Source organism: Lithobates pipiens, unplaced genomic scaffold, assembly GCF_037356315.1.
Source record: "Lithobates pipiens isolate NorthernLeopardFrog02 unplaced genomic scaffold, aLitPip1_a1.2 Scaffold_8, whole genome shotgun sequence".
NCBI lineage: Eukaryota > Metazoa > Chordata > Amphibia > Anura > Ranidae > Lithobates > Lithobates pipiens.
Genome location: NW_027507903.1, coordinates 538,654,041 through 538,680,433, shown reverse-complemented (window position 1 = coordinate 538,680,433; position 26,393 = coordinate 538,654,041). Strand labels below are relative to the sequence as shown.

General features: G+C 42.8%; 1 protein-coding gene across 2 annotated transcripts in view; it reads right to left on the bottom strand.

The window, feature by feature from the left end:
- GCK (glucokinase) overlaps positions 1 to 26,393 on the bottom strand; it is a 56,500-nt gene that overhangs the window by 25,195 nt on the left and 4,912 nt on the right. For both annotated transcript variants that reach the window (XM_077469681.1, XM_077469680.1), the window contains 2 exons: positions 15,070 to 15,232; positions 1,160 to 1,314 (listed from right to left, as the gene is read on the bottom strand). In XM_077469681.1, the coding sequence (XP_077325807.1) occupies positions 1,160 to 1,314; positions 15,070 to 15,232 (318 nt within the window). The remainder of the gene's footprint in view (positions 1 to 1,159; positions 1,315 to 15,069; positions 15,233 to 26,393) is intronic.

The following is a 26,393-nucleotide window of genomic DNA, read 5'->3' as shown; positions in this document are numbered from 1 at the left end:
CCCCCTATGATCCGGACCTCTTCCCTTTTATAATACACGGGAGGGAGGTTGGACCGCAGAAAAATGCTGCGAACATACTCGGGGAAGTCAGCAAAAACATTAACCCTCTTCCCCCTGACCTGGGCAGCCACATGCTAAAAACATATAGTAAGCCACTTGCCTGAAACTGTAATGACTAAAATCAATAGCACATTTTTGTACATACAAGACAAGATATTTCTTATGCACACAAGAAACTGCTAAATAGGAGCTTTTTTTTTAAGTCACTCACAACACAAGACATGCAATGTTTCAGAGTTGCACAGCATCCCTTTATTAGGCAACAATTGCTCTGTGCATTGTACTGTGCTGCAAACAAAGCAGAATCTATTTATCTATTGCCTTGAATTAAGTCTTTATTCTGGGCATTTGTCCCTGGGTGCATACTGCCCTAAACGAAAATACAGCTAGATGTGCTGTTTAGCCTTGTACAGCCAAAGCAGCTCTGTCTCTCATAGAGTTTAAGGTTAGTTTCAAACCAGATCAGATGTGGGGGGACTGCGTTGAGTGGCTATTCCAGTGCAGTCCCACTGTACGGACAAGGCAAATTACCTTGTCTCCCATGTGCCCGGTTCACACCACTGCAGCACGGTGTGAGGCAATCCACTGCCTCACACCACGCAGCCAGCAATTCAACTTTATAAGATGTCTGTGTGACATCTCAATAAAGTTTGTTTAAAATAAAAAATACTGTGCTTATCTCAGTCGGATAACACTGCACAACTGTCACTGTGCTGCAGTGCAGCAGCTGGTGTGATCCAGCCCTTACAGGCTGCCTGTAGCGGGGCTGGACTGCACATCTGTGCCCTCCACCTTCAGCAAAACATCAGAACCTCATGCATCCAGGCTAAACAACAAGTGTGCATGGGGCCTAAAAGCAGGTTTACCCACTGTTTAGGCCAATTTACACTATGTGCAGTGACTGGTGTTTTACTGCAGTGTAAATGCTTGTCACCACTAGGACACACAGAATCACATTACGAACTCCAGCCCAAAACTTTTTTTTTTTTTTACTGTGGCCTTTGATCTCATTGGATCTCTCCTTTTTTGTTGTTAGGACAGGAAGTAAAAATAGATCTCTCCAATAGGGACAGACTGCAACAAAATACTTCTTTCTCACCATTTCTGCAGTTCCTGTCATGGCATCCTCAGGAATTGAATACATTTTGTGCTTTGTGTCTACTTTCCACTGTCCATCCAGATCTTCTCCGACTTTCACTAGCATTACACGGAAATTTGTGCCTCCAAGATCCAAGGCCAGAAAATCACCAACCTCTAGACAAATCAGTCAAGGAAAAAAGGACAATTACATATGCAAAATTATATAAAGCAATATAATATGCACTTAAAACTGTTAAATGCAAGTGATTAAGAACATTCAGGGTTCATTAACCCCCTAGCCCCTTGCTTAATAACTCATGCCAAAGTTGCAAAACTGGGTTTGAGTGTTGTAGTGCTAAAGTCTTAACGTTTTTTAAACTTAAAGCGGAGTTCCACACAAAAGTGGAACTCTGCTTATTTGCTTCCCCCCAGCCAGTGGTACCACATTTTGCACCTTTCAGGAGGGAGGGGGAAATGGGTACCTGTTTTTGACAAGTTCCTGTCCCCACTTTCGTGAGACAGCACCACGGCACCATCCCTCGGACGTTTGGCCCTCCTCCTCCTTCCGCCATGGCTAGGCCAATTAGAAGGCACACTTTTCGCATGCACAGAAAGTAGGAAACCGTCTGTGGAGCCAAAAGGCTTCACTGCCAGTTTCCCTTAGTGGAAATGGTGGCAGCAGTACCCAACAGCCGATCTTAAGATTGGCTGGGGTACTGAAATCGCAGGCTCCCTGGACAGGTAAGTGTCCATATATTAAAAGTCAGAAGCTACAGTATTTGTAACTGCTGACTTAAAAAATTTTTTCCCCCAGGCTGGAACACCTCTTTAAAGCATTCTCAACATTAATGTAAAAAATGTCCCAGTACCTGTCCTACCCCTGTCCCTAAACACTTACTTGGCTCCATGTCACCAATGCCAGCTCCAGTGTTGTTCCCCTTACTTCCTGGGTTCATTGACTCCTACTCTCATCAATCAAACTCCTGTAATTAGGGGGGAATAGGGTGACGTGTCTATAGACATACACAGCTTGGTAAGGGACCTTATGGCAAAGCGCATGCATGATGCCTCCTTAGCACCTGGCTTGCTACAGGAGGCACCCAAATTGGGGGAAGAGCCTACAGCGCTGCCATGGACTGCAGACCAAAGCAACTCTTTAATATAATATATCAATATCTCTTTAATATAATATATGCAATATCAATGCACAGAAGAGGTGTTACCTCTTTTTTTGTATATTTTGATTAATATATTAATGTTATTTTAAGATATATTTTGGCCATAAGGCATCATTAACCAGAGCACTTTTTGCGATTCGGCATTGCGCGGTCATGCGACGTGGCCCCCAAACAAAATTTTTTCCCACAAATAGAGCTTTCTTTTGATGGTATTTGATCACCCCTGCGGTTTTAATTTTTTTGCGCTATAAACAAAAAAGAGTGACAATTTTGAACAAAAAGCATGATTTTTTACATTATGCTATAATAAATATCCCCCAAAAATATATAAAAAATATTTTTTTCCTCAGTTTAGGCCATTGCGTATTCTTCTACATATTTTTGGTAAAAAAAATCGCAATAAGCGATTGATTGGTTTGCGCAAAAGTTATAGCGGTTACAAAATAGGGGATAGTTTTATGGCATTTTTATTATTTATTTATTTTTTGAAATGGCGGCATTAAGCAATTTTTATCATGACTGCGCCATTATGGCGGACACATCGGACATTTTTAACACATTCTTGGGACCATTGTCATTTATACAGCAATCAGTTCTATACAAATGCACTGATTCCTTTTTAAATGACACTGGTAGTGAAGGGGTTAACCACTAGGTGGCAGTGTAGGTGTTAAGTGTGTCCTGGGGTGTGTTTCTAACTGTGGGGGGGGGCATGGCTGTGTGTGACACGTCACTGATCTCTGCTCCGATCACAGGGAGCAGAGATCAATGGCACTGTCACTAGGCAGAATGGGGAGATGCTTGTTTACATTAGCAGCTCTCCGTTCTTCCTCCACGTGAGGCGATCGCGGATATCCCCACGGCGATCAAGTCCGCGGAACCCGTGACCCGATTCATGGAGCTTGCCGTGGGAGTGCCCGCTAGCTCTCGCTTTGACACTGACACTAAATATAACACTTTTTGTTTTGGGATGTGTCCCAGTTAGGTCTGACACTACACTCAGCTCTTTGCTGTGCAGTGTGTGACATCAGATCACCACCTCCTGCCTCCTGGAGCTAAGAAAATGCTGTCAAAATTCGGTATTTTGAAAGGCTGTAGAGCAGAGAATGCTGTCGATAAACAGGTACAACTTATGTAGGAGGTTTTGTTTCATCTCTGTGTATCACCTGAGGTCAGTCACTTCACTGGGTATATGTAAGGCTCTACAGTCACTTTAGGCTCCATTCACATCTGAGCATAGCAATTTACTGGCGTTTTTCTGTCATTTTTTTTAAAGCGTATTTGCAGCTTTTTACAAGCATTTTTAAAGCATTTTAGAAGTGTATTACAAGCATTTTACAACTTCAGGTTTTTGTTTAGCCAATATGCTCCTGAAAAGCATGCGCTATGTTTTTTTTTTTTTTCAATTTAAGGTTACACCTGAACTGCAGTTTGGTTTGGGTAAAATTGTTTAAATTTGGACCTCAGCATCAGTCTGACTGGACTATGGGATGTAGGGGGGATGACAGGGGGCACTGTCCCTTCTGGCAGGCATGGAACTAGTCTGGTTGGGTGCTTTAAGATTACTCTCTCTTGGAGCCTGCCCAGTGGGAGTGGCCCTCTTGCTGTGCTTTCTGGGAGAGGTTACTTAAGATGCGGATGTCACGTGGTTCGGGGTTCCGGTCCAGAAGGATGTGCTGACTTCATGGTCCTGGTCCTCCTGACCAGCCCCCAGGAAGGCTATGGCCTGGGGTGCAGATCCGCCCGACTTGTCTCGGGGCTGGCTAGCCCGAGGCAAGGAAACTGAAGGAGGATTCTGTGGTGTTTGGGTGCCGTCTCCGGTTTGGGAGAGACCCAGTGACTTCATAGCTATCCAGGGGAGGACTCTTCAGAAGAAGGCTACGTACGGGTTGGTTTCTTAGCAAGAGCCTGGAGGAGCTGAAGTACCTAAGAGAATCCGGTCTCGTGGGCATCGCCAAGCTGTCTGAAAGATCCAGGTATCACACGAGTGTTCTACAAGTTTAGTTTTCCTACGTGTTCTACAACAACGTCTGTGGCAGAGACTTATTCTTGTATGTTCTACAACAACGTCTGTGGCAGAGACTTGCTCCTGAATTAAGCACCTTGTTGGCTGCTAGGCCTTGTGAGAGAGAGACTATCCAACCTGAGTGAACATCCATTTGTGAATGGCTATTCTCTGGATGCAGTCAAAGTAAGCAAGTTCTTCATTATTGACTTTGACACTAATGCCCCGTACACACGAGCGGACTTTTCGACATCCAAACTCCGACGGACTGAGTCCGGCGGACTATCCGCTCGTGTGTGGGCTGCAACGGACTTTAGCTTCGCAAAAGTCTGACGGACTTTAGAAATGAAGCATGCTTCAAATTTTCCCGACGGAACTCCGCCGGACCCGGTCCCCTTCGAAAAATTTGCTCGTGTGTGTGCTACTCCGACGGACTAAAACCGACGCTAGGGCAGCTATTGGCTACTGTCTATGAACTTCCTACGTCGAATCCAGTCGTACGTCATCACGTTCGACTCCGTCGGAGTTTGGTGTGATGGTGTGTGGTCAAGTCCGTTCGGTCGAAAAGTCCGCCAGAACTCCGGCGGAACTCCGCTAGAACTCCGTCGGAAGTCTGTCAGACTTAATCCCTCTCGTGTGTACGGGGCATAAGAGTACCTGAACTTTCTTCCTAACCCTCTGATCCCAATTTAAGAGACTGTTTGTTGTCTACGTTTTGCAAATAAAAATCCCTTTATGCGGATCTGTCGTCAGTCTCTCAAGTTACTGGGCCATCTACCATGGGAACCCCTAGACACAGATCGAGGAGGAGAAGGTAACTGTAAGCCCAATTAAAAACCAGCAGCACCTTCGGGGGTTAGTGCTACAAATAGAAAGCACTGGGGGGGGGGAGGGGGGGGAGAAGGAGAGGAAGTCAGGGGCAGAGAGGGCTGCTATTTGAGCAGAAAAAGCTTGTAAAAGTCAGGTGTTTCTATTGAAGTCTGTGGGGCCAAAAACGCTTATAATCTGCCAAAAAGAAGCCATGCACTTTTTGAAAGACAGGCGTTTTGCTTCAGATGACAGAACTCTCAGACGTGAACAGGGGCCATTGAAATTAATGGGATTTGGCTTTTTTGAAAAAAGCTTCAAGCAGGAAACCGCTCAGGTGTAAATGGGGCCTTAAAGAGGGATTCCACCTAAAAAAAATATATTAAAAGCCAGCAGCTATAAATACTACAGCTGCTGACTTTTAATAAATGGACACTCACCTGTCCCGGGTTCCAGCGATGCCGGCAGCCGAGGCCGATCGATCGCTCGGCTCTCGGCTGCTGCCGCCACCATTCTAGGTGAGGGAATCAGGAAGTGAAGCGAATCGGCTTCACTTCCCGGTTCCCTACTGTGCATGCGCGAGTCGCACAGCGCAATAGGAATTGTCCGCGCTGTCACTGGGACCCGTGTGTGTCCCAGCAGACAGCGCAGCAGGACAGGAAATGACATAGACTCCCACGGGAGTCTATGCCCGGAAGTGGGTGTAAATACCTGTCTTTGACAGGTATCTCCACCCCCCTCCCCCCTGTAAGGTGCCAATTGTGACACCGGAGGGGGGGAGGGTTCCGATCAGCGGAAGTTCCACTTTAGGGTGGAACCCCGCTTTAAGTATTTTTCACTTTTGAACTTTTTTATTTGAATGCTACTTATTCTGCGTTGTAATATATTTTCTTTAACTATTTCCTGCACTGTTTTTTCATTTCTTTTCATTAAAAATCCAATTTTTTTTATTTTTTTGGGCTGTTTGAAGAAGCTACTGTAGTGTAAACTCTGTTACATTCCTGTCTTGACGTGGCAGCAAGTTATACAGGCATTTTTAAAAGTTGGATGCTGTTAATGGTGCTTGTGGCTGGTAACGCATGATGGCAGCTACCGTATGTGTCTTTTAACCACTTGCCAACCAGCCACAGTACAAGGCAAAATTTATGTATACGGACGTCAGTTTGCCTGCTCAGGCTAAGTGCTAAACTTTCACACAAACCATTAGCCACTTCAGCCCGGACCAATTGTCAGCCTAAGGACCTGAGGTCTATTTACAATTTCGCACTGCACTGCTTTAACTGGTAATTGCGCGGTCATGCAATGTTGTACCCAAACAAAATTTGCGTCCTTTTCTTCCAACACATAGAGATTTCTTTTGATGGTATTTGATTGCCTCTGCGATTTTTATTTTTTGCGATATAAATGGAAAAAGACAGAAAATTTCGAGAAAAAAAGATATTTTCTACTTTTTGTTATAAGAAAAATCGAATAAACTCAATTTTAGTCATATATTTAGGGCAAAATTTATTCAGCCACATGTGTTTAGTAAAAAAAAATGTCAATAAGCGTATATTTATTGGTTTGCGCAAAAGTTATAGCGTCTACAAACTAGAGTACATTTTCTGGAATTTACACAGCTTTTAATTTATGACTGCCTATCTAATTTCTTGAGGTGCTAAAATGGCAGAGCAGTACAACCCCTCTCCCCCCCAAATGACCCCATTTTGGAAAGTAGACACCCCAAGGAAATTGCTAAGGGGCATGTTGAGCCTATTGAATATTTTTTTTTTGTCCCAAGTGATTGAATAATGACACAAAAAAAAAGTTTACAAAAAGTTGTCAAGGAAATTGTTGAGGGGCATGTTGAGTCCATGAAATATTTTATATTTTGCCACAAGCTGCAGGAATTGTCACTAAATGATATATTGCTCACACATGCTATGGGCATAAGTGAAATTACACCCCAAAATTAATTCTGGTGCTTCTCCCGAGTATGGGGATACCACATGTGGGGGACTTTTTGGGAGCCTAGCCACATACGGGACCCCGAAAACCAAGCACTGCCTTCAGCATGTAAATATAAAACGCTACCAAAAAAAACTGTTAGCGATTGCAGGGATCAGGCCTGACTCTGCGAACGCTGCAGTTATGTGTTTAGTGTTTTGTAAGTGACAGTGATCGATCGATACTGCACTTGGGTGGGCTGGGCGGAGGGGCAAAACGCAGGTGCCAGCAGGTATCTGGGCTGATCCCGCTAACAATGCATTTTTTTGGAACCCTAAACTGCTGGGGACGCTAGTATAGATCTGATCAGATCAGATATTGATCTGTTCAGATTCTATACCACTACGGGAGGTTTATGCTTTGCGTGTGGGTGTTAGCGGTACTGGCACTAACCTAGCGCTGCCTGGGGCGACGCAGACCCTGACCCTAAAACCTAATTGATATCACCCGCCGGGTGATCAGGGGGTTAAACCTTTATTGGATAATATATGGTGGGTGCCCTGATGCTATAAAAAGCAAACTAACTAACCAGAGTCACCCGTAACACTTATAAGGTGATCACTGGTGAAAGGGTTAACTAGGGGCAATCAGGGGGTTAAAATCTTTATTAGGTAGTATATGGGGGTCCCTGGTGCTATATAAAAACCTGACGGGGAACCTAAATAACTAACTGGCTAACCAGCGTCACCAGTGGCACTTATATGGTGATCGCTGATGAAAGGGTTAACTAGGGGCAATCAGGGGGTTAAAACCATTATTGGGTAGTATATGGGGGTACCTAGCGCTATAAAAACCTGGCGTTGAACCTAAAAAAATAACTAGCTACCTAGCGGCACCAGAGACACTAATGCAGCGATCAGAAAAACGATCGCTTAGTGACACTGGCAAAAGGGGGTTGAAAGGGTTAACTAGGGGCAATCAGGGGGTTAAACCTTTATTGGGTAATAAATGGTGGGTGCCCTGATGCTATAAAAAGCAAACTAACTAACCAGAGTCACCCCTAACACTTATAAGGTGATCACTGGTGAAAGGGTTAACTAGGGGCAATCAGGGGGTTAAAATCTTTATTAGGTAGTATATGGGGGTCCCTGGTGCTATATAAAAACCTGACGGGGAACCTAAATAACTAACTGGCTAACCAGCATCACCAGTGGCACTTATATGGTGATCGCTGGTGAAAGGGTTAACTAGGGGTAATCAGGGGGTTAAAACCATTATTGGGTAGTATATGGGGGTACCTAGCGCTATAAAAACCTGGCGGTGAACCTAAAAAAATAACTAGCTACCTAGTGGCACCAGAGACACTAATGCAGCGATCAGAAAAACGATTGCTTAGTGATACTGGCAAAAGGGGGTGAAAGGGTTAACTAGTGGCAATCAGAGGGTTAAAACCATTATTGGGTAGTATATGGGGGTACCTAGCGCTATAAAAACCTGGCGGTGAACCTAAAAAAATAACTAGTTACCTAGCAGCACTAGTGACACTAATGCAGCGATCAGAAAAACGATCGCTTAGTGACACTGGCAAAAGGGGGTGAAAGGGTTAACTCTAGGGGCAATCAGGGGGTTAAAATCTTTATTAGGTAGTATATGGGGGTCCCTGGTGCTATATAAAAACCTGACGGGGAACCTAAATAACTAACTGGCTAACCAGCATCACCAGTGGCACTTATATGGTGATCGCTGGTGAAAGGGTTAACTAGGGGTAATCAGGGGGTTAAAACCATTATTGGGTAGTATATGGGGGTACCTAGCGCTATAAAAACCTGGCGGTGAACCTAAAAAAATAACTAGCTACCTAGTGGCACCAGAGACACTAATGCAGCGATCAGAAAAACGATTGCTTAGTGATACTGGCAAAAGGGGGTGAAAGGGTTAACTAGTGGCAATCAGAGGGTTAAAACCATTATTGGGTAGTATATGGGGGTACCTAGCGCTATAAAAACCTGGCGGTGAACCTAAAAAAATAACTAGTTACCTAGCAGCACTAGTGACACTAATGCAGCGATCAGAAAAACGATCGCTTAGTGACACTGGCAAAAGGGGGTGAAAGGGTTAACTCTAGGGGCAATCAGGGGGTTAAACCTTTATTGGGGGGTAGGGGGCTACCCTGGACCTAACACTAACTGCCCTGACAGTTTTTACTGTCACAACTGACAATAAATGCAATGATCAGTAAATAAATGATCACTGCAATCAGTGACACTGTGACTGGCAGGGGCGGGGGGCTGGGGCGATCAGGGGGGGTGATCGGGGGGGGGGATTTGTGTGCCTATGTGTACCTACATGTCAGTGTAGTGTTTGGTGCACTTACTTTCTGTGTTCTCCTCGCAGTCCGGTCAAAAAGACCTCCCCAAGGAGAATGGCATCACTTCCTCCCTGCCTGTGTTTACAATTCACAGCGGGGGAAGCTTCTCATTCGCCAGGAGCGATCGAGAGGGGATGGCCAGAAACCAACGGCCATCCCCCTCATCCCTGATTGCTCCTGAAGCGAAACGGACCACCGCATCCAGCGGAAGGGGGTCCGATCGGACCCCCCACCCGCTGGAAGGCAAGCACGTACATGTACGTGCTTGTGCCTGTCGGTGCCATTGTGCCGACGTACATTGCCATGCGGCGGTCCTTAAGTGGTTAATATACACTTATTGGGATTTTTCTTACCAAAGACATCTAGCAGAATACATTTTGGCCAAAATGAATGATGAAATTTAATTTTATTGGATATGCCTTATGATAGAAGTAGAAAATATACATATTTTTTTTCAAAAGTTGTTTTAGTTTATATCGCAAAAAATAAAAAACCCAGTGGTGATCAAATACCACCAAAAGAAAGCTCTATTTGTGTAAAAAAAAAAAAAAAATTCTAAAAAATGTATTTGCGTACAGTATTGCATGACCGTGCAATCTTCAATTAAAGCAGCACAGTGTTGAATAGCAAAAAATGCCCTCGTCTTGAAGGGGGTAAAACCTTATGGAGCTCAAGTGGTAAAGGGTTAATTGCTCAGTTAACTTGCCCCGGTGACTATCACTCTCAGCCTGCTGGTGTTTAGATTGTTGTCCTGCAAGCTGGTAAACCTTTGTTCGAGGTAAGACTGAGAGTATAATTGTCAAAAATATTCATGAACTTTCTGGTGCCGCTGAGGGGTAACATAAAGGAGGTACTGCTATATAGTATTGATTGAGAACAATTTTACATGTTCCAGTATTTACAAACTACTCTTGTACTTCTCTTGCAATAACAACTATTTACCTGTGACATTGTATAACCTCAGTTCCTGGCCGCACTCCCACTGCACAGCCGAGCACATTTCTCATCAGTAAATAAAAGATTTGTAAAGAATAAAGAGGACAGGAATCATTAGGGCGCTGTGCTGGGGGGTGAAGGACACAGGCAGAAGTGCAGTCACTGTTTGAACAAGGCCAGTGTTTGTTTTTACAGTGGTGACAAGCTTTGTGCCCAGTGACAGATTCACTGTCTAATGAACATATCATTCTTTAAAATTAAAGCTGACCATAGATGGATAGAATTTCAAAAGAAAATTCTTAGGAAAAGCATTATGAAAAATTCTCAGAACATTCATTTGTCATACGAAAGATTTCATTTGCTTTTAATATTTGATTTTGGAATGAATGGACTTTACTGAATGAAAACCACTTATGCTGCGTACACACGACCGGTTTTCCCGTAAGAATAAACTCTGAAGGTTTTTCCGACGGAGTTCCACTGAAACTGTCTTGCGTACACACCATCACACCAAAGTCCGATCGTCAAGAACACGGTGATGTACAACACGTACGACGGCACTAGAAAAAGGAAGTTCAGTAGCCAATAGTCCCCGTCTCGTACTTGCTTGAGAGCATGCGTCGTTTTTGGTCCGTCAGCATACAGACGAGCGGTTTTCCCGATTGGAATTGGTTCCGTTGGAAATATTTAAAACATGTTCTATTTATAATAAGTGAAAAATTGGTGTTGCGCACCCAAATATAGCAAAAGGACTACTAAATACGAGACTTATATCTTACAAACAGATATCATAAATATTATAGTGTGAATAAAAAGCTAAAAGCAAACGAAACAAAGTGCACACGTGCATAACAAATCTATCTAAATGTTAAGATCAAACATAAATAAATAAAGGAGTAATTGATGTGTCAACAACAATCGTGCTGTGGTAAAACAGTGATCCACCGAGATAAAGTGCTGAAGTGCATATAACAAATCGACTTCAAAACCAATTAGGTTATTCAAGGTGACCGATGAATAGTCCAAACGTGAATAATACAGTGAAATATCACTGGGATCCTAGTTCATCCCAGTTGAAGTCACGGGAAGTGACGTAACGCGTATAATACCGGAAGTAGCGTCTACACCCGAGCGGTACGCTCGCAGTCTTGTTTGCTGTGCGATCTGTCTGCCCTAGCCCTGTGAGTAGTTTTTATACTGTTCAATAAACTTGGTATTATTTATTCTACTACACTATGGTGGGCTCTATCTATTCCTTGAGTGTATATGCTGATATTACCCACGGAGGAATCTGATGGATGACGGTGATGCTAGAGAAGTGTGAAGCCCCTTTTTTTCCTGAATCCAAGTGTTCCCTGCTAGAGGCTATTTTGGCTGTATACCTTACAGCAGTAAGGTAATTACCTGGTGTTCCCATTCAAACACGTGGAGATCGCCCAAATGGAGAGAGTTGGCTTGGCACTGTGAACACACAACTGCACTATTTAATTGGTTGTGATATTTCACTGTATTATTCACGTTTGGACTATTCATCGGTCACCTTGAATAACCTAATTGGTTTTGAAGTCGATTTGTTATATGCACTTTAGCACTTTATCTCTGTGGATCACTGTTTTACCACAGCACGATTGTTGTTGACACATCAATTACTCCTTTATTTATTTATTTATTTATGTTTGATCTTAAAATTTAGATAGATATTTTATGCACGTGTGCACTTTGTTTCGTTTGCTTTTAGCTTTTTATTCACACTATTATATTTATGATATCTGTTTGTAAGATATAAGTCTCGTATTTAGTAGTCCTTTTGCTATATTTGGGAGCGCAACACCAATTTGGCACTTATTCTGCATTTAGATGAGAGCCAACTCATAAAGTGTTTGCTGCACCCAGTCGGATAGAACTTTCCCTTCTGTTTATTTTTAATTTTCATATACAGCGCAGGAGCCCTTATTTATATATGTTCTATTTATAGGTCCGTCAGAATTTTTGAAGAAAAAAAAGTCAGATGAGGCATACACTCGATCGGAATATATGATGAAAAGCTTCCGTCTGACTTTTTCTGTCGGACATTCCGCTCGTGTGTACGCGGCAATAGACTGTTAGAGATTTGTATGTTCAAGAAAAATGTACCATCCTGCTCCATCGATTTTCTCACCAATGTGGTCAAAAATGAACATTGCATTGATTCACTAATGATTATAAAAATGAAAAAACTTTCTTAGAACATTCTTTCCCTCACTCATGATTTTGAGTGACTGCACTTGGTTGTAGGATTTGCCCAGGGAATCGTTATTTAGCCCAGGTTCACATTGATGCGATTTGACATGTCAGTTGAGTTCAGCTGAACTCGTGCAAATTTCAATCCCACAGCAGTGTGAACCTAGGCTTACAGTACTTGGAAAGGTCCTGAGTTTTCCAGTAGAGGCCATGTGTATGTTAAAATTAAGACAGAGCGAATTTCTTTCCTGCAACCATGGGTTGACAGGGGAATCCCTCCCTCTGAGCCATTGTGTCCTCCCAGCAGAGAGGTGGGGGAAGCTTTCATATCCGGGCAAACACAGTGATTATTGCTAGCGGCTAAACAGCTGCTGGCAATAATCACAAGTAACATCCTGCAGGCTGGTTGTTCTCAAGCTGATCGATTGATTAACTTGCATACCAGTGGTGGTGCATCCATTAGGGAGCTCGGACGCCGCTCCCTCTCTCCAGCCCCCCCCCCGTACTATATAGATTCATGCATTGTTGTGGCCACCCCCATTCAGACATCCAGACACTTTTCAGGTTTCGGGCGCCTGATTTATAGCAACGGAGGATGTTGTTGAAGCAAGTGATTAGAGCCATAGGCTCTAATAGGCTTCAAAAAAGGAGCACTGCGAGCGCAAACCATTACGCTCGCAGTGCACCTAGGTGTGTTAGCAAAGCAAATGAATATTTGCTTTGCTAACACAGAACCGCCTCTCAGCCAATCAGGAGGCCTGTATGTAATACCGAGCACCTGATTGGCTGAAGGTAAAGGTGATCTCATTGGTCGCCTAGCAAAACAGGAAGAAGACATAGCATCCATCGCCGCGCTACATGTCCCACAGCTTGCCGCCTGACCCACCACCGTGATAGGGTAAGTGCCGGGCAGACAGCGGGCGTGTGGGACAGCACAGTGGCTGAATATCATGGACACAAAGGCTGCAGTTGATGGAGCACAGTTAACTGCATTTGTGGGGCACAGTGGCTGAATATTAAGGGCACAGAAGCTGCAATTGATGGGGCACAGTTGGCTGCATTTGATAGGCACAGAGGCCACATATGATGGGTACAGTTGCAGAGCTCAAGTCCTGCGGGAACGCATGGGAACGGAGTTCCTGTACTTTTTCCACAACAGGAACTCAGTTCCCATTAGCAGCCGCGCCTTGCAAGACTTTGAAGTATGTGAGCTGTGTGGCAGGTGCTACACCAGCAGCCACCGACACAGCTCGCAATAGTAAGTGCCGCACACCAGGGATGGACTGACCATTCAGGGATTGCCAGTAGGGGGCCCCATGACAGCTTCCTCTTCGATCTACCTGTCAATCACAACTAGCTGATGGGTAGATCAGGTCCCTGCTGCTAAGAGATTGTATTTAGTCAGACCTCTAGTGATGCGATCCTCCCCGCCGGCCCCTCCTGATTTTCTGTCTCCTCATCTCCCCACCCCCCAGTCTCCTGCATACTTTCTCTGTGTGTCCCGATGAATCGCCCCCCCCCCCCCCCCCTTCCTCTATCCTCAGTGCCATATGATGAGAGAACCCAGAGGAGGAGCACAGCTATTCTGCTCACAGAACATGCAGGGAGAGAGGTGAGCTGATGGAGGAACATCAGTTTGGGGTGGTAAGCTGAGCAAAATACCTGGCAAAGTTTAATGCCAGGAGGGAAGTTTATGTGGAAATATGTGAAGGGTTGGAATAGCAGTGAGTGTGTGTTGGAGCCCTGCAGAGTTTGCAGCCCCCCAAGCTAACATACATCCCCTAAGCAGGAACACATCACTATCTCCCCAAGCATTCTGTCCAGATAATGTGCAGTTAATTTATGACCTTTCCGTTTAACCCTGTGTTATCCAAACTCTGTTCAATGAAAAGTGTAAACTCACCACATAAACACTCTATATACAAAATAAAATTCCCCAATAAAGATCAGAACATGATGTTCACATTTGCATGGAAGCACAATTGAATGAATGCTGATTATTCAGAGAATTACCGTATTTATGTTTATTGAGGAATTTTTTTTTATGTACTAACAGTTAAGCTTTATACACACAATACGAAAATTGGATGAAAAATAACACTTTTGAAGTGTTTGTGCATATGAGCGTATAATTTTTTATTTTTTTTGGTTGGGGGAGTGGATCTGGGGTGGGAGTTCCCACACTTTTTTCCCCAGGACTTGACCCCTGTACAGTTGGCTGCATATGAGGGGCACAGTTAGCTGCATATGATGGGCACAGTTGGCTGCATATGATGGGCACAGTGAGGCTACAATTGATGGGCACAGTGAGGCTACAATTGATGGGCACAGTGAGGCTGAAATTGATGGGCACATTGAGGCTGCAATTGATGGCACAGGGAGGTTGCAATTGATGTTTATGTTTATATACTCTACATGCTAATACATGCACTTGTTTATGCATTGACATTGATATGCAGCTTCTTGGGGAACTATCCTAGGTTTCTCACCGGAGCCATCAGGTGTGGATCGTACATAGGTAGGCAGCATTTTCACACTAGCTTCTTCATTGGTCTCCAAATGAAGGCCTCTCTCCATCTCTGCCTGCAGCCTGACCATTAATACCTGCAGGTCTTCTTCATGAAGCCTGAACTCCGCCAGCATCTGCTCCACCTAAAAGAGAAAAACAGAACATTAAAATGGCAAAAAATAAATAAATCAATAAACATATACTGTAACCTGTGTAAAAAGGTGATGCTGTCACACATACACCCCTACAGTGACCCTTCTCTGTGGCAGAAATGCACTATGATTCCTTATCTATATATATGTTTGACTTTGAATATAACTTAAAGTATACCTACAGGCAAAACTTTTTTTTTTTTTTTTTTTAGTTTTGGACAGAGTGGAGATTGATTAGAACCCTTGTCTTTCTCTATTTGTCCTGTTTATTGTAATAATTGAAAGTAAAAGAAAATCCCAAATATTGGGTTGTCCCCAGAACAGGAATAGAGGGAAAATCTTCCAATAGGGACACTAGTTCTGGTTACTTGGGGGGGCCCAAGGGATTTCCTTAATTTTAATTTGCAGAGATTTGCGCTCACTTCCTGTTATGTGTATGGGACAGACAGTGAAAGGAAATCAACCCCAGTGGGACACAGTAGCCCATTATGCTTTACCTTTGCAGGGAGATAAAGAGGAAGTAAACCCATCAGGGTTTACTTCCTCTTTAAAACATGTTCTATTTCTAGGTCCGTCAGAATTTTCAAAAAATAAAGTCCGATGAGGCATACACACGATCGGAATATACAATAAAAATCTTCCGTTGGACATTTTCTGTCGGACATTCCACTCATGTGTACATGGCATAACTCCACTTTTGCTGAGAAAAAAACATTCCCCTCTAGGTGATCATTGTACATTCCAAGGATTTTAACAAACTTTGTTGCAGAGTCCTACCTTTTGTTATGCTGAAGAAATCCCTTTCTGTTTGTCTTCCCATGTGGTAAGTGGATCTAATAGGAGTGGTTTCATAATTATCAGCCAGCTGCTGCACTTGCAGGGCTCTAATAAGGAAAATTGCAGGGTCTGCATCCCTTTGGACTGATATCCTAATGGGAGTATCTCACCAAAAATTATATTTTTTTTGCAGGGGATGTCTGATATCTGACTTGTATCTTAGTGTAGAATTCTGGGAAAATCAATGAGCCAATCACACAAACAGGAAATGATGTTTGTGGGGGGCGTTCTGTACACATTCTGTGTACAAAACACTTCTAGGTAGCCATATTGCTTTGCACTTTATAGAAAATTACAGAGCTGCAGAATGAAAAGGAATGGTTATTTTAATAGCATTCAATTACAATATTACTTGAGTTGCAGTTGTATATGCTATATTATTAACTCCACGAAAGGGGAGTTACCCCTTAAAATAATCCCTAGTAGGGATGAGCCGAACATCCCCCAGTTCGGTTCGCACCAGAACCTTCGAACGGACCAAAAATTCGTACGAACTTTAGAACCCTATTAAAGTCTATGGGACTCGAATGTTCGAAATCAAAAGTGCTAAGTTTAAAGGCTAATATGCAAGATATGCAACAGACAACACCAGCAATAAGGGGTATCTACAGGAGTATACTGTGCTGGAGGCACACAACACCCACTAACTCCTGCAGATGCCTGTATTAGAGAACACCAGCATAAAAGGGTAGATACAGGTGTATACTGTGCTGGAGGCACACAACACCACTCCAGATGCCTGAGAAAAGAACACTGTCCCTGCCTATCTTGCTCTTTCCCTGCACGTCGGAACACACTACACAAGGCCGCCGCACTGGTGGTGTTATATTGTGTGGGGCATGTACTAAACCCTCTGAGCTATAATTGGCCACAGGCATCCTGCCTGTGGCCAATTATGGCTCTCCTCGCTGCCGGCCCTGTGATTGGCCAAGTATGCGGGGTCACAGTGCATGCTTGGCCTATCATGAGCCAGAAATTCACTGCGATAGCGTAGTGCATTGTGGTCCACAAAGTTCTGAATTAGCCGAACAGACGATTTTCGAGTCGAACACCGAGCTCATCCCTAATCCCTAGTATTCCTGCCATGAAGGTCCTTGTTAGGGGACTTCCTGATATAATGTTTCTGAGCTCTGTCCCCTTTTTACAGTTGTGCTTTTCAATCATCAACTGTCATTGACATTTCATGAAGACAACAAATGACTATTTCTACAGACATTACACTGGCATGGCAGTAACCCTCCTGAGAAATGCCATGTAGCCATCTCCAGAGAGCATGTGGACAAAATATGGATGCAAAGAGCAGGGCCGTCTTTAATATTAATTGGGCCCTGGGCAAAAATTTGCTTAGGGCACCCCTTCCCCCATGCAATTTCGCTCTCCACCTTCTCTGAGACATACAATAAATAGCAGCTAGACTTAAAATCAGTTTACTGTATCAGATCAGGCAGCGATTGCGATTGGTTGCCAGAGGTTACAGCATATCATTACTGCTTACTGACTGGTTGCTAGAGGTTACAGCACTCCTTAAGGCTCACTGATTTGTTTCTAGAAGTTACAGCACATGATTTCGGCTTGTTGATTGGCTTCTAGAGATTACTGTACAGTAATACTGCTCACTGGTTGCTGTAGGTTACAGCACATCATCTCCTCACTGCAGGGGGCATGATATACATATGAATGCTACCTTATTTACATATCAATGCCGTTGGCCTCAGCTATTTACATAGGAATGCTGGTTATTTACATGTAAACACAGGGTCTGCATGTGAGTCGTCTGTACACAACAACAGGACTAAAACCTCAAGGGACAAGGGAATGTAAACTGGGATAGTTGGCAAGTATGAGGCAGCTGCTTTGGGCCCCACAATAATGACAGGGCCCAGGGCAGCTGCCCCTTTTGCCCTGCCTTAAAGACGGCCCTGGCAAAGAGGCTGCAGGAGATCAGCGGCAGCAAGATGTAAAAAGGATGAAAATAAACTGAAACTAATATTTATGCTGGGTTCACACTATTGCAAATTGGATGTGGGTTTCTCCACACACAATTCGTATGTCAGGAGATTGTGACCGGTTCTCAATGGAGCCGATTCATAAAGCTCCAGGATGGCTGCAGAGCAAATTGCACAGAATTCCTACAGTGCTGGTCCAGCCATAGAGGGCGCACGGGCGCCACCTTCCTCATCCATATGTCCAGCCCACTGATCTACATATTAGTGGCGTCAGACCATGGATTCCAATGCTGTGGGGTGTTTTTTTGAAGCACCTGATTAAAGCCATGGGCTCTGACAGGCTTCAAAAAGGATTGGGTCGGAGCTCAGAGCATTGTGCTTCGATCCCACCCTGTTGTGTGACGATAAGCAAATTAATTTTCACTATTATCACACTAAAGTTCCTCCCCGCCAATCAGGAGGCAGGTCTTTTTCCAGATTGGCCAAAGCATTAGGCGATCCTACTGGATGCCTAGTGCTTTGGCAGAAGAGGAGACACACAGTGGCAGAGGAAGCTGGAGGAGCGGACACTGGAGCCGCCGCAGCTGCTGCCCGCACTCTAGGAGGAAAGGACAGTACAGCCCCGCCACATAAGTGGGCAAGTGCCAACCGCCCCCAGGGGGTTCTGTTTCATTGCCGCTGTGCTGTGGGGGGGTGTTGTTTGTTTGCCGCCACCCCCCCTCCCCCCCAAAAAGAAGAACCCACCAGCTGCCACTGGAGTCCTGTGCGTCTTCTGGTCTGTTTCAGGTCCGAATTCAGCTAATTGGACCTGAAACAGTGAACAGGAATGCACCAAACCCCTGCTATGAGCCGCTCCGCACAGCAGTGTGAACGCGGCCTTAATGTAAAAAAGGCTGTTGTTTATGATACTCAGTGCTTTAGCTAACGAAAAGTCATTTAGTTAGAGTTTACATCTAGTTAATATGAGTTGACAGGCCTTCTAACAGAATTAAAGACCATGCAGAGAATAGGAGACCGTCTACATTTGCATGTAAAGCCATTAGAATCCTCAATATATATATCACATAGCTATATATAATATATTATATATATATATATATATATATATATATATATATATATATATATATATATATATATATATATATATATATATATATATATATATATATATTTATATTTAGTTCAATTGGTTCAATCAGATTTTATTGAAAAATACAAAGAGAAGTTAACACAAAATAAAAATAAAAGCAAAAGTCTGGATTGATAATTAAAGTAGAAAAATGACAATCTCTTATACACAAATTCAAGATCATGTAAAAAGAAGAAATACAGATGAATATAGATTAACAGTACAGGTGAGAGGCACCAAAAATTACATTGCGAGGCATTCCATTGTGGGGGAAAGGGTGTTGAGAAGTATATTAATAACACTATGGTTTTTTGAAAGAGGAATATGCTGAGGGGATCACAAGCTGTCGTATATAACAAATGTCAATGGACACAAAGGATTAACACACGGCCCCTGAACAAATCTATATATATATATATTGATTACAGCCTGTTATGTAACTGTGTTCATTTTCTCTTTAATACAAGTATATGTGGCCACAGCAAAAGCTCTTACATAAGAGCTGTCACTCCACTTTTCTCTATTGACACAGCACAGTCTGCAAACACATTGGCTAGAAGGATAGCTGACACATCACCATATTATCCCCTTTTATAGCATAAATGCATACGTGAAAAGCAGGTTTTTAGGGAAGAAAGGGCAGTCTGCAAAATCCCATAGCAGCTAATAAGAAATCATCTTCTTTTCATCCGAAAGCTGATTGTTATGTAATACTGCAGACCATTGCTCCTGACTTTAAGCAGCTGATTTATTAAAACTGGAGGAAAAGACACATCAGGAAATTAAATTGAATGCGTGATTGACAGCTAATTGTAAAACAGGCATTTATATTCTTCACCAGTGTATAGACCACTGTGGAATAGGGTAAAAAACTGATAATCAACGTATGTCACAAAATGTATATAATACAGTCAGATGTGCTAAGGAATTGGTACAGTGACAAGTCAAAAAAATTACAATCTACAAATTACAATTACAAAACTACAGTCTTAAAACCACTTCCCTACCGCGCCATCCAGTGCTTCTCACCCAGATGGCTCTCCCGTGCAATCAGGGGCCCGGAGAAAGAATCGTCCACCGCCGGATGACGAGCATAGTGATTTCCGGTGACCAGATGGTCACCAGTCATCTCTATGTCCGTCGGAGGCCCGGGCGCGATGTTATGACATCATGCCCAGACCCCGCATAGTAAACAAAGCTGCGATTGTGGCTGTCAGCATGAGATCGGAGAATTTTTATTTTTCGATCTTATGCTTTACAGCCTGGAGGAGAGATGTGGGGTTTATTGACCCCGCATCTCTCCATAAAGAGGACCTGTCACGATAGATTTCTATTACAAGGGATGTTTACATTGTTGCGTGCGTTAGAGCGAGAGCAATAATTCTAGCCCTGGACCTCCTCTGTAACTCTAAAGTGGTAACCTGCAAAAATTTTCAAAGCATCGCCTATGGAGTACCAAAGTACCAAAGTTTTGCGCCATTCCAAGAGTGTGCACAATTTTAAAGCGTGACATGTTAGGTATCTATTTACTCGGCATAACATCATCTTTCACATTATACAAAAAAAATTGGGATAACTTTACTGTTTTGTTATTTTTTTAATTCATGAAACCGTGCAAAAAGTGTTTGAAAAATGATAGCGCAAATACCGTGCGAGATAAAAAGTTGCAAAGTCGCCATTTTGTTCCCTAGGGTGTCTGCTAAAAAAAACATATATAATGTTTGGGGGTTCTGAGTAATTTTCTAGCAAAAAAATTATGATTTTTACATGTAGGAGAGAAGTGCCAGAATAGGACCGGTATGGAAGTGGAGTTAACCAAAGCACTTAAAGGTAACAGGAGAGCTAGCCTGGTGCTTGAAAGTAGCTTTGTCAGTCTTTCATCTGAATCCTGTGTCCCTGTGGAGTCCTTTGGTTGTTAGGTTGAGACTGGTCAAAGAGCCTCAAATAATTCTCTGCAAGTGAAGATTAAATCTCATTTCGTCTTTTAGCTCTCATATTCATACTTTTAAGGCCATATACTAATTATTGCCCTATGCAGGTATTTCAGTTCTCGTCAGAACCAAAGTTCAGTATACAAAATTAGCATTGGGGACATCTTGTGTATATATAAAATTGTTATTTTAGTAAATGAGGTCTAGGGCACGGTGGACAACCATGGCCCAAAGGACTAGCTGGGAATCTCTGGTGTAGCTCAAAGAGTCCATCGGAAAAGAAAAGAAGGAGGCGGGAGAGTCCTATAATTTAGTAAATTGCTTCAAAATATTTTAAAAACATTGGGATATAGTTCCACAATGTGAAGGGGAGAGTTTAAAAATGACTTACATCTGTTGAGGCTGCAATCGCCCAAAATGGTGGAAAAACGCAACAATCCACGTACAAGGATGGAGAAAACCTGTCTCCATGCAGGATCAAGGATTGCTCTCTATACCTTGGGAGTTCCCATCCTAAGTTATCTGTGGGGTTCTCAAATGGGTAAAAGGAATCAGTAAGTGCAAGAGGAATCTGTGAAAAAAAGACCACCAGTGGTCCGATCTGCAGAGGCTTATTACTACAGGCGCCTCTTCCGATCAGACCACCAATGCGCATTTTTTTTTGCAGGCTCCTGATGCTCTTACAGATGTTTTTTATTAAAGGTACATAGTGAAATCAAGATGATAACTCTAAATACAGCTACATATTGAATCGTGGAAGTCTCTATCAAGACAGGTCATACATCATATAGTTTGGATTTGTTTTATAATTCATATCTCATCCACAAGAGAATTTGTTGGTGTAGATTTCATGTACAAACCTGTCTCTGGAATGTAAATTTCCACAATGGCAATGGTCAGTGGAGGCTCAGGTATTTGAAAGTTAAGTGACATGGCCCCATGTACAGTCTAAGCTTACAATTAAAGGGTAGTCCCACTGTACACAAGGATCAATTTATAGATTTAAGCAGGTACGTGCACACAACAGAAAGTCCCAGGTATCTTATAGGAGGTTAGGCCAATTTTTAATTCAGGATGCTGGCTGCCCTTTAAATTCCCTTTACTGTGGTGGTTGTAGTGGTACTACCCTTCTCAAAAATGCTAATATATTTGTGCACAATTTATAAATATGCTGCTATCACAGCACTGTGATGCCTCGGACCTTCATACAAAACCCCTTTTACATTTTACCATTGTAACAACATGGCTGCACAATCCAGCCCCACCACAATGTACAGCCTGGAATAAAAAGGAAATTATACTCTTCCTCCTGTTATTTGAAACACCAGTTATTTTTATCAATCTAGGGCACAAAAGGCTTGTTTAAGCTGAATTTGAGGAATTTAGCAATTTTGCTAAATCTGCTGGTTTATTGTGATTTGACACAAATGAGGTGAATGCCACCTCCTGGACTTTAATTTACATCTGACCATTTTACTGACTTCTGGGCATACAGCTATCACTATATATATATATATATATATATATATATATATACAAAAAAAGAGAGAAAAAAGTGTATAAATTTAATGAAAATAAACAGAAACGTGATATATGATGCTTATAAACCATGTGAGTAAATAAATATGAATTAATAAATACACCCAAAAGAATCTACAAATCAAATGGCGACAAACAGTGTATCACAAATAAAGTGCATATAATACACATTACAATCTAATATAGAAAAAAGTCCATTCCATGAAAGACGGAACAACCAAAGAAGAAACACCCGGTGTTAGTTCCTCATGTGCTCCACTGTATTGTGCATCCACCACCTATTGGTATTAGGCTTTCCAGATTGCCAATTACATATGGCTTATCTCCTCCCCACACTTGGGTGTGATGGGATATGCCTCCCCTGTCTTGGGATCCTGAATCATCCGTCCTCCCCAAGGATGTGATCCGCACTGGACAGGTCCCCCTCTGCACAGCTGCTTGTACCGCTCAACGGCAGGAATAGTTATGTGTATATGGCGGTCAACACACCAAGGCCATAAAAAGAAAAAAATCCAAAGGGGCCAACATCGGTAAGATCCAAGGGATTTATTTATAAAAAATCTAAATTTTATAACATAGAACATATAAAAAGCTTTAAAAAGCTGAAATCGTAGCTGGCCAGCTCAAAATAGTTAGTTCGCCCATGCAATACGGAGCGAGATCACACGTGGTGACGTCAGCACATCATACGCCCAATGGACTTGGAATGTACTTTTTTCTATATTAGATTGTAATGTGTACACATGCACTTTATTTGTGATACACTGTTTGTCGCCATTTGATTTGTAGATTCTTTTGGGTGTATTTATTAATTCATATTTAATTACTCACATGGTAGCATCATATATCACATTTCTGTTTATTTTCATTTAATCTATACACTTTTTTTCTCTTTTTTGTATATTGTGACAGTACAGTTCCCTGTCCTAGTAATTGTCGCCCAGGGTTCTCAAATAGGCAGGTTGAGGGGCTCCAGGAGTATTTAATGTGGAGGAATCTGTTTTATCAGTTTCCTCCAAAGTTTGTAAAATCCACTTGGGGACCTGGAGCCCGGAGGTTCCATAGCGTTATGGGTGGGATGGAATCTCCAATCCTGGGACCGGGTTTTTGGAACAGCCAGGAGTCTGGCTGGTTGATTGAGCAGGTGGGTCCTGGGCTTATAGCAAAGTTGGGATTAGTGTTCTGGGCTCCACCCAGAGAGACAGGAGGTCTCCAGGAGTCCAGAGAGTGCAGGTGTGCACTAGAGAAAGCCAGAGACCCAAGTCTGAGGATCAGAGCAGTGAGGGGCTGCTTTCTAGATAGACACTGTGTGTGTGTTAAAGCTGTGCGCATCTAAAACAAATGAGAGCCTGAAGTGGAAGGCCTGAGCAGCAAGGAAGCTGAAAAGAGGTACAGTAGTTGTGCAGGAACCGTTATAAGGCCAAGAGGGCTGAATTGTAAAGCCTAGGTGGCAGTGCTGATGAAGAGAGCCAAGTGGCTTGGCATTTTTCATGTATTGTTTTTTTTTGGCAGAAGAACCCCTGTGTGGGCAACCAAGTGCATGTATGAACTTTATATTGTTCCTTTTTAATACAAGTGGGCTACCATGCCCTTAAACGAAAGTTCCTGTTCGCTGTGAACTTACTGAAAAGGCATCTGCCACTGAGTTAAAAATCCCCCAATGTTACAATATATATATATATATATATATATATATATATATATATATATATATATACACACGTGGTTTCAATATCACTGTTTTCATTTGTTATATATCACATTTTTAGCGCAGCTCTATTTTTTTCATTTCCTTTGCTCATTTACAGAAGGCTTTGTATTTTGTAAATTGGATCACATAACACAAAGTGCTCTATGATTGGACAGGAGAAGGGTTGGGGCAAGCAGAGTGGCTGTATATGACTCTGCAGCGGTAGGAGTTGAAACCAGAAGTTCCAGCTTTGGACAATAAGATCACTGTGTGCATGCTTTTAAAGCATTCCATGTAGTAGAGAATGCTTAGGCTTTGTGGCTCTTCTAACCCGCAATGGTTTTTGACATGATTACAATGCTGGCTGTAAACATCCAGATCTGAAGCAGTAGCTGCTTTCCGGTGAGAAGTTTGTGGTGCCCAGATACTACTGGATAAACATACAACCTCCATATGGGGCACAAATGCTCAGCTCAGCTTTATGAATCTACACCCTCATAAGTTATATAAAGGCAATCATGTTTATTGCATTACTTTTGTGAAATTTCTAGTTATATTGAATGCCCAAGGTGGAAATTCTGAATCCTGAGCAACAAAAATGCAGTTCAGTTTTGGGACAAAAGTAAACTAAATCCTTCTCCACTGGGGTTTTGAGGCACATTTTAAAGGGCTTCCTATCCAGATGAGGAATTCTAGTTCTTTTAGCAAAGTCATGGCTCTTTGCAGCTGCTTCAATGCTACATTTGCCAAGTGTCATAGCCTCCTTACTATACTCAGTACCAGATAATAGGAAACAGATGACATGTAGTTGAAGGACTGTTTACACAACCAGATGGAGGAGAGAGGGCATGCCAATTGCTGTAAGTTGGCTGTTAGAAGTAAACTTGGAGCAATGCCAAGGACAACACTTAGGAGAAAATCTACTGGTACGCGGTTCAAAAACCATCAATATGTTTTTTCTTCATATTCAAATTTCACTTCAACTAAAACTAATATCTCAGTTTTGGCTAGCAGACTCACCCACTGGTTTGCAATGGGACTCCAGCAATTAGATCTGCCCAAAGGCCACAGCCATTGTGATGGTGTCTATTATTCCTATTTTCATTTATTTGCAGATGCAGAACTTAGATGTATGAGTGAGACTCCTCCTGCCGCCATAAACTGAAATCTACTTGGATAATATGGATAACTTCAAATTGTACAAACCTATCAAACATACACCCATATGAAACAGTCCCTGGAGCAGTGACTTCTGAGCAACAAGGGATCCTAGCATGGATGGGGGAGCTTATGGACTTCTCTCATTGGGCCCAGGGGGCTAGAGAAATCGTATATAATGTTATAACCACTAGCAGTAATCACTGTGTTCTCCCAGCAGGGACAGCTCCCCTTGCCAGGAGACCACAATGGTCCTGGAGGGATTCCCCCATCAACTCTCACTTTGTTGCTAGGGGAATTAAGCGATTTTATTTCCTGCAACCCATAGCTGCAGGAAAGAACATTGCTCCATCTATAGCCAGTTCTACAGTATTTTTTTGTTTTATAAACTCAACCCACTTAACAAAAAACAAGTAATGTCCCATGCTCTACCTGTCTGCGATTTCCCACCTGACTCGTCATACCCTCTGGTAACTGCACAGACTCCACTCTTTTCTACCCTTAATTCCTTACTTCACCCCCCACTGCCCCCACCCACCAACTTGCTTACCCTTCAACAGAGTGCCAACCATTTCAAAAGCAAAATCGAAACAATTCGTGAGGAGATATCCAGCATCCAACTTCCTCCCTTACCCAATACATCAGGTTACCCCATACTTAAAAAAAACCTCACTAGACCCCGCCTGTTTGAATAACTTAAGACCCATCTCCCTGCTCCCGTTTGCCTACAAGCTCATGAAACGCCTTGTCCATAATCAAATGAGTCACTACCTCACAGACAACAAACTTCTCGACTCCCTACAGTCTGGTTTCCGTCCACAACATTCCACTAAAACTGCCCTACTAAAACTCACCAATGACCTACTAACTGCTAAAACCAATGGTCATTGCTCCATACTCATACTCTTAGACCTCTCTG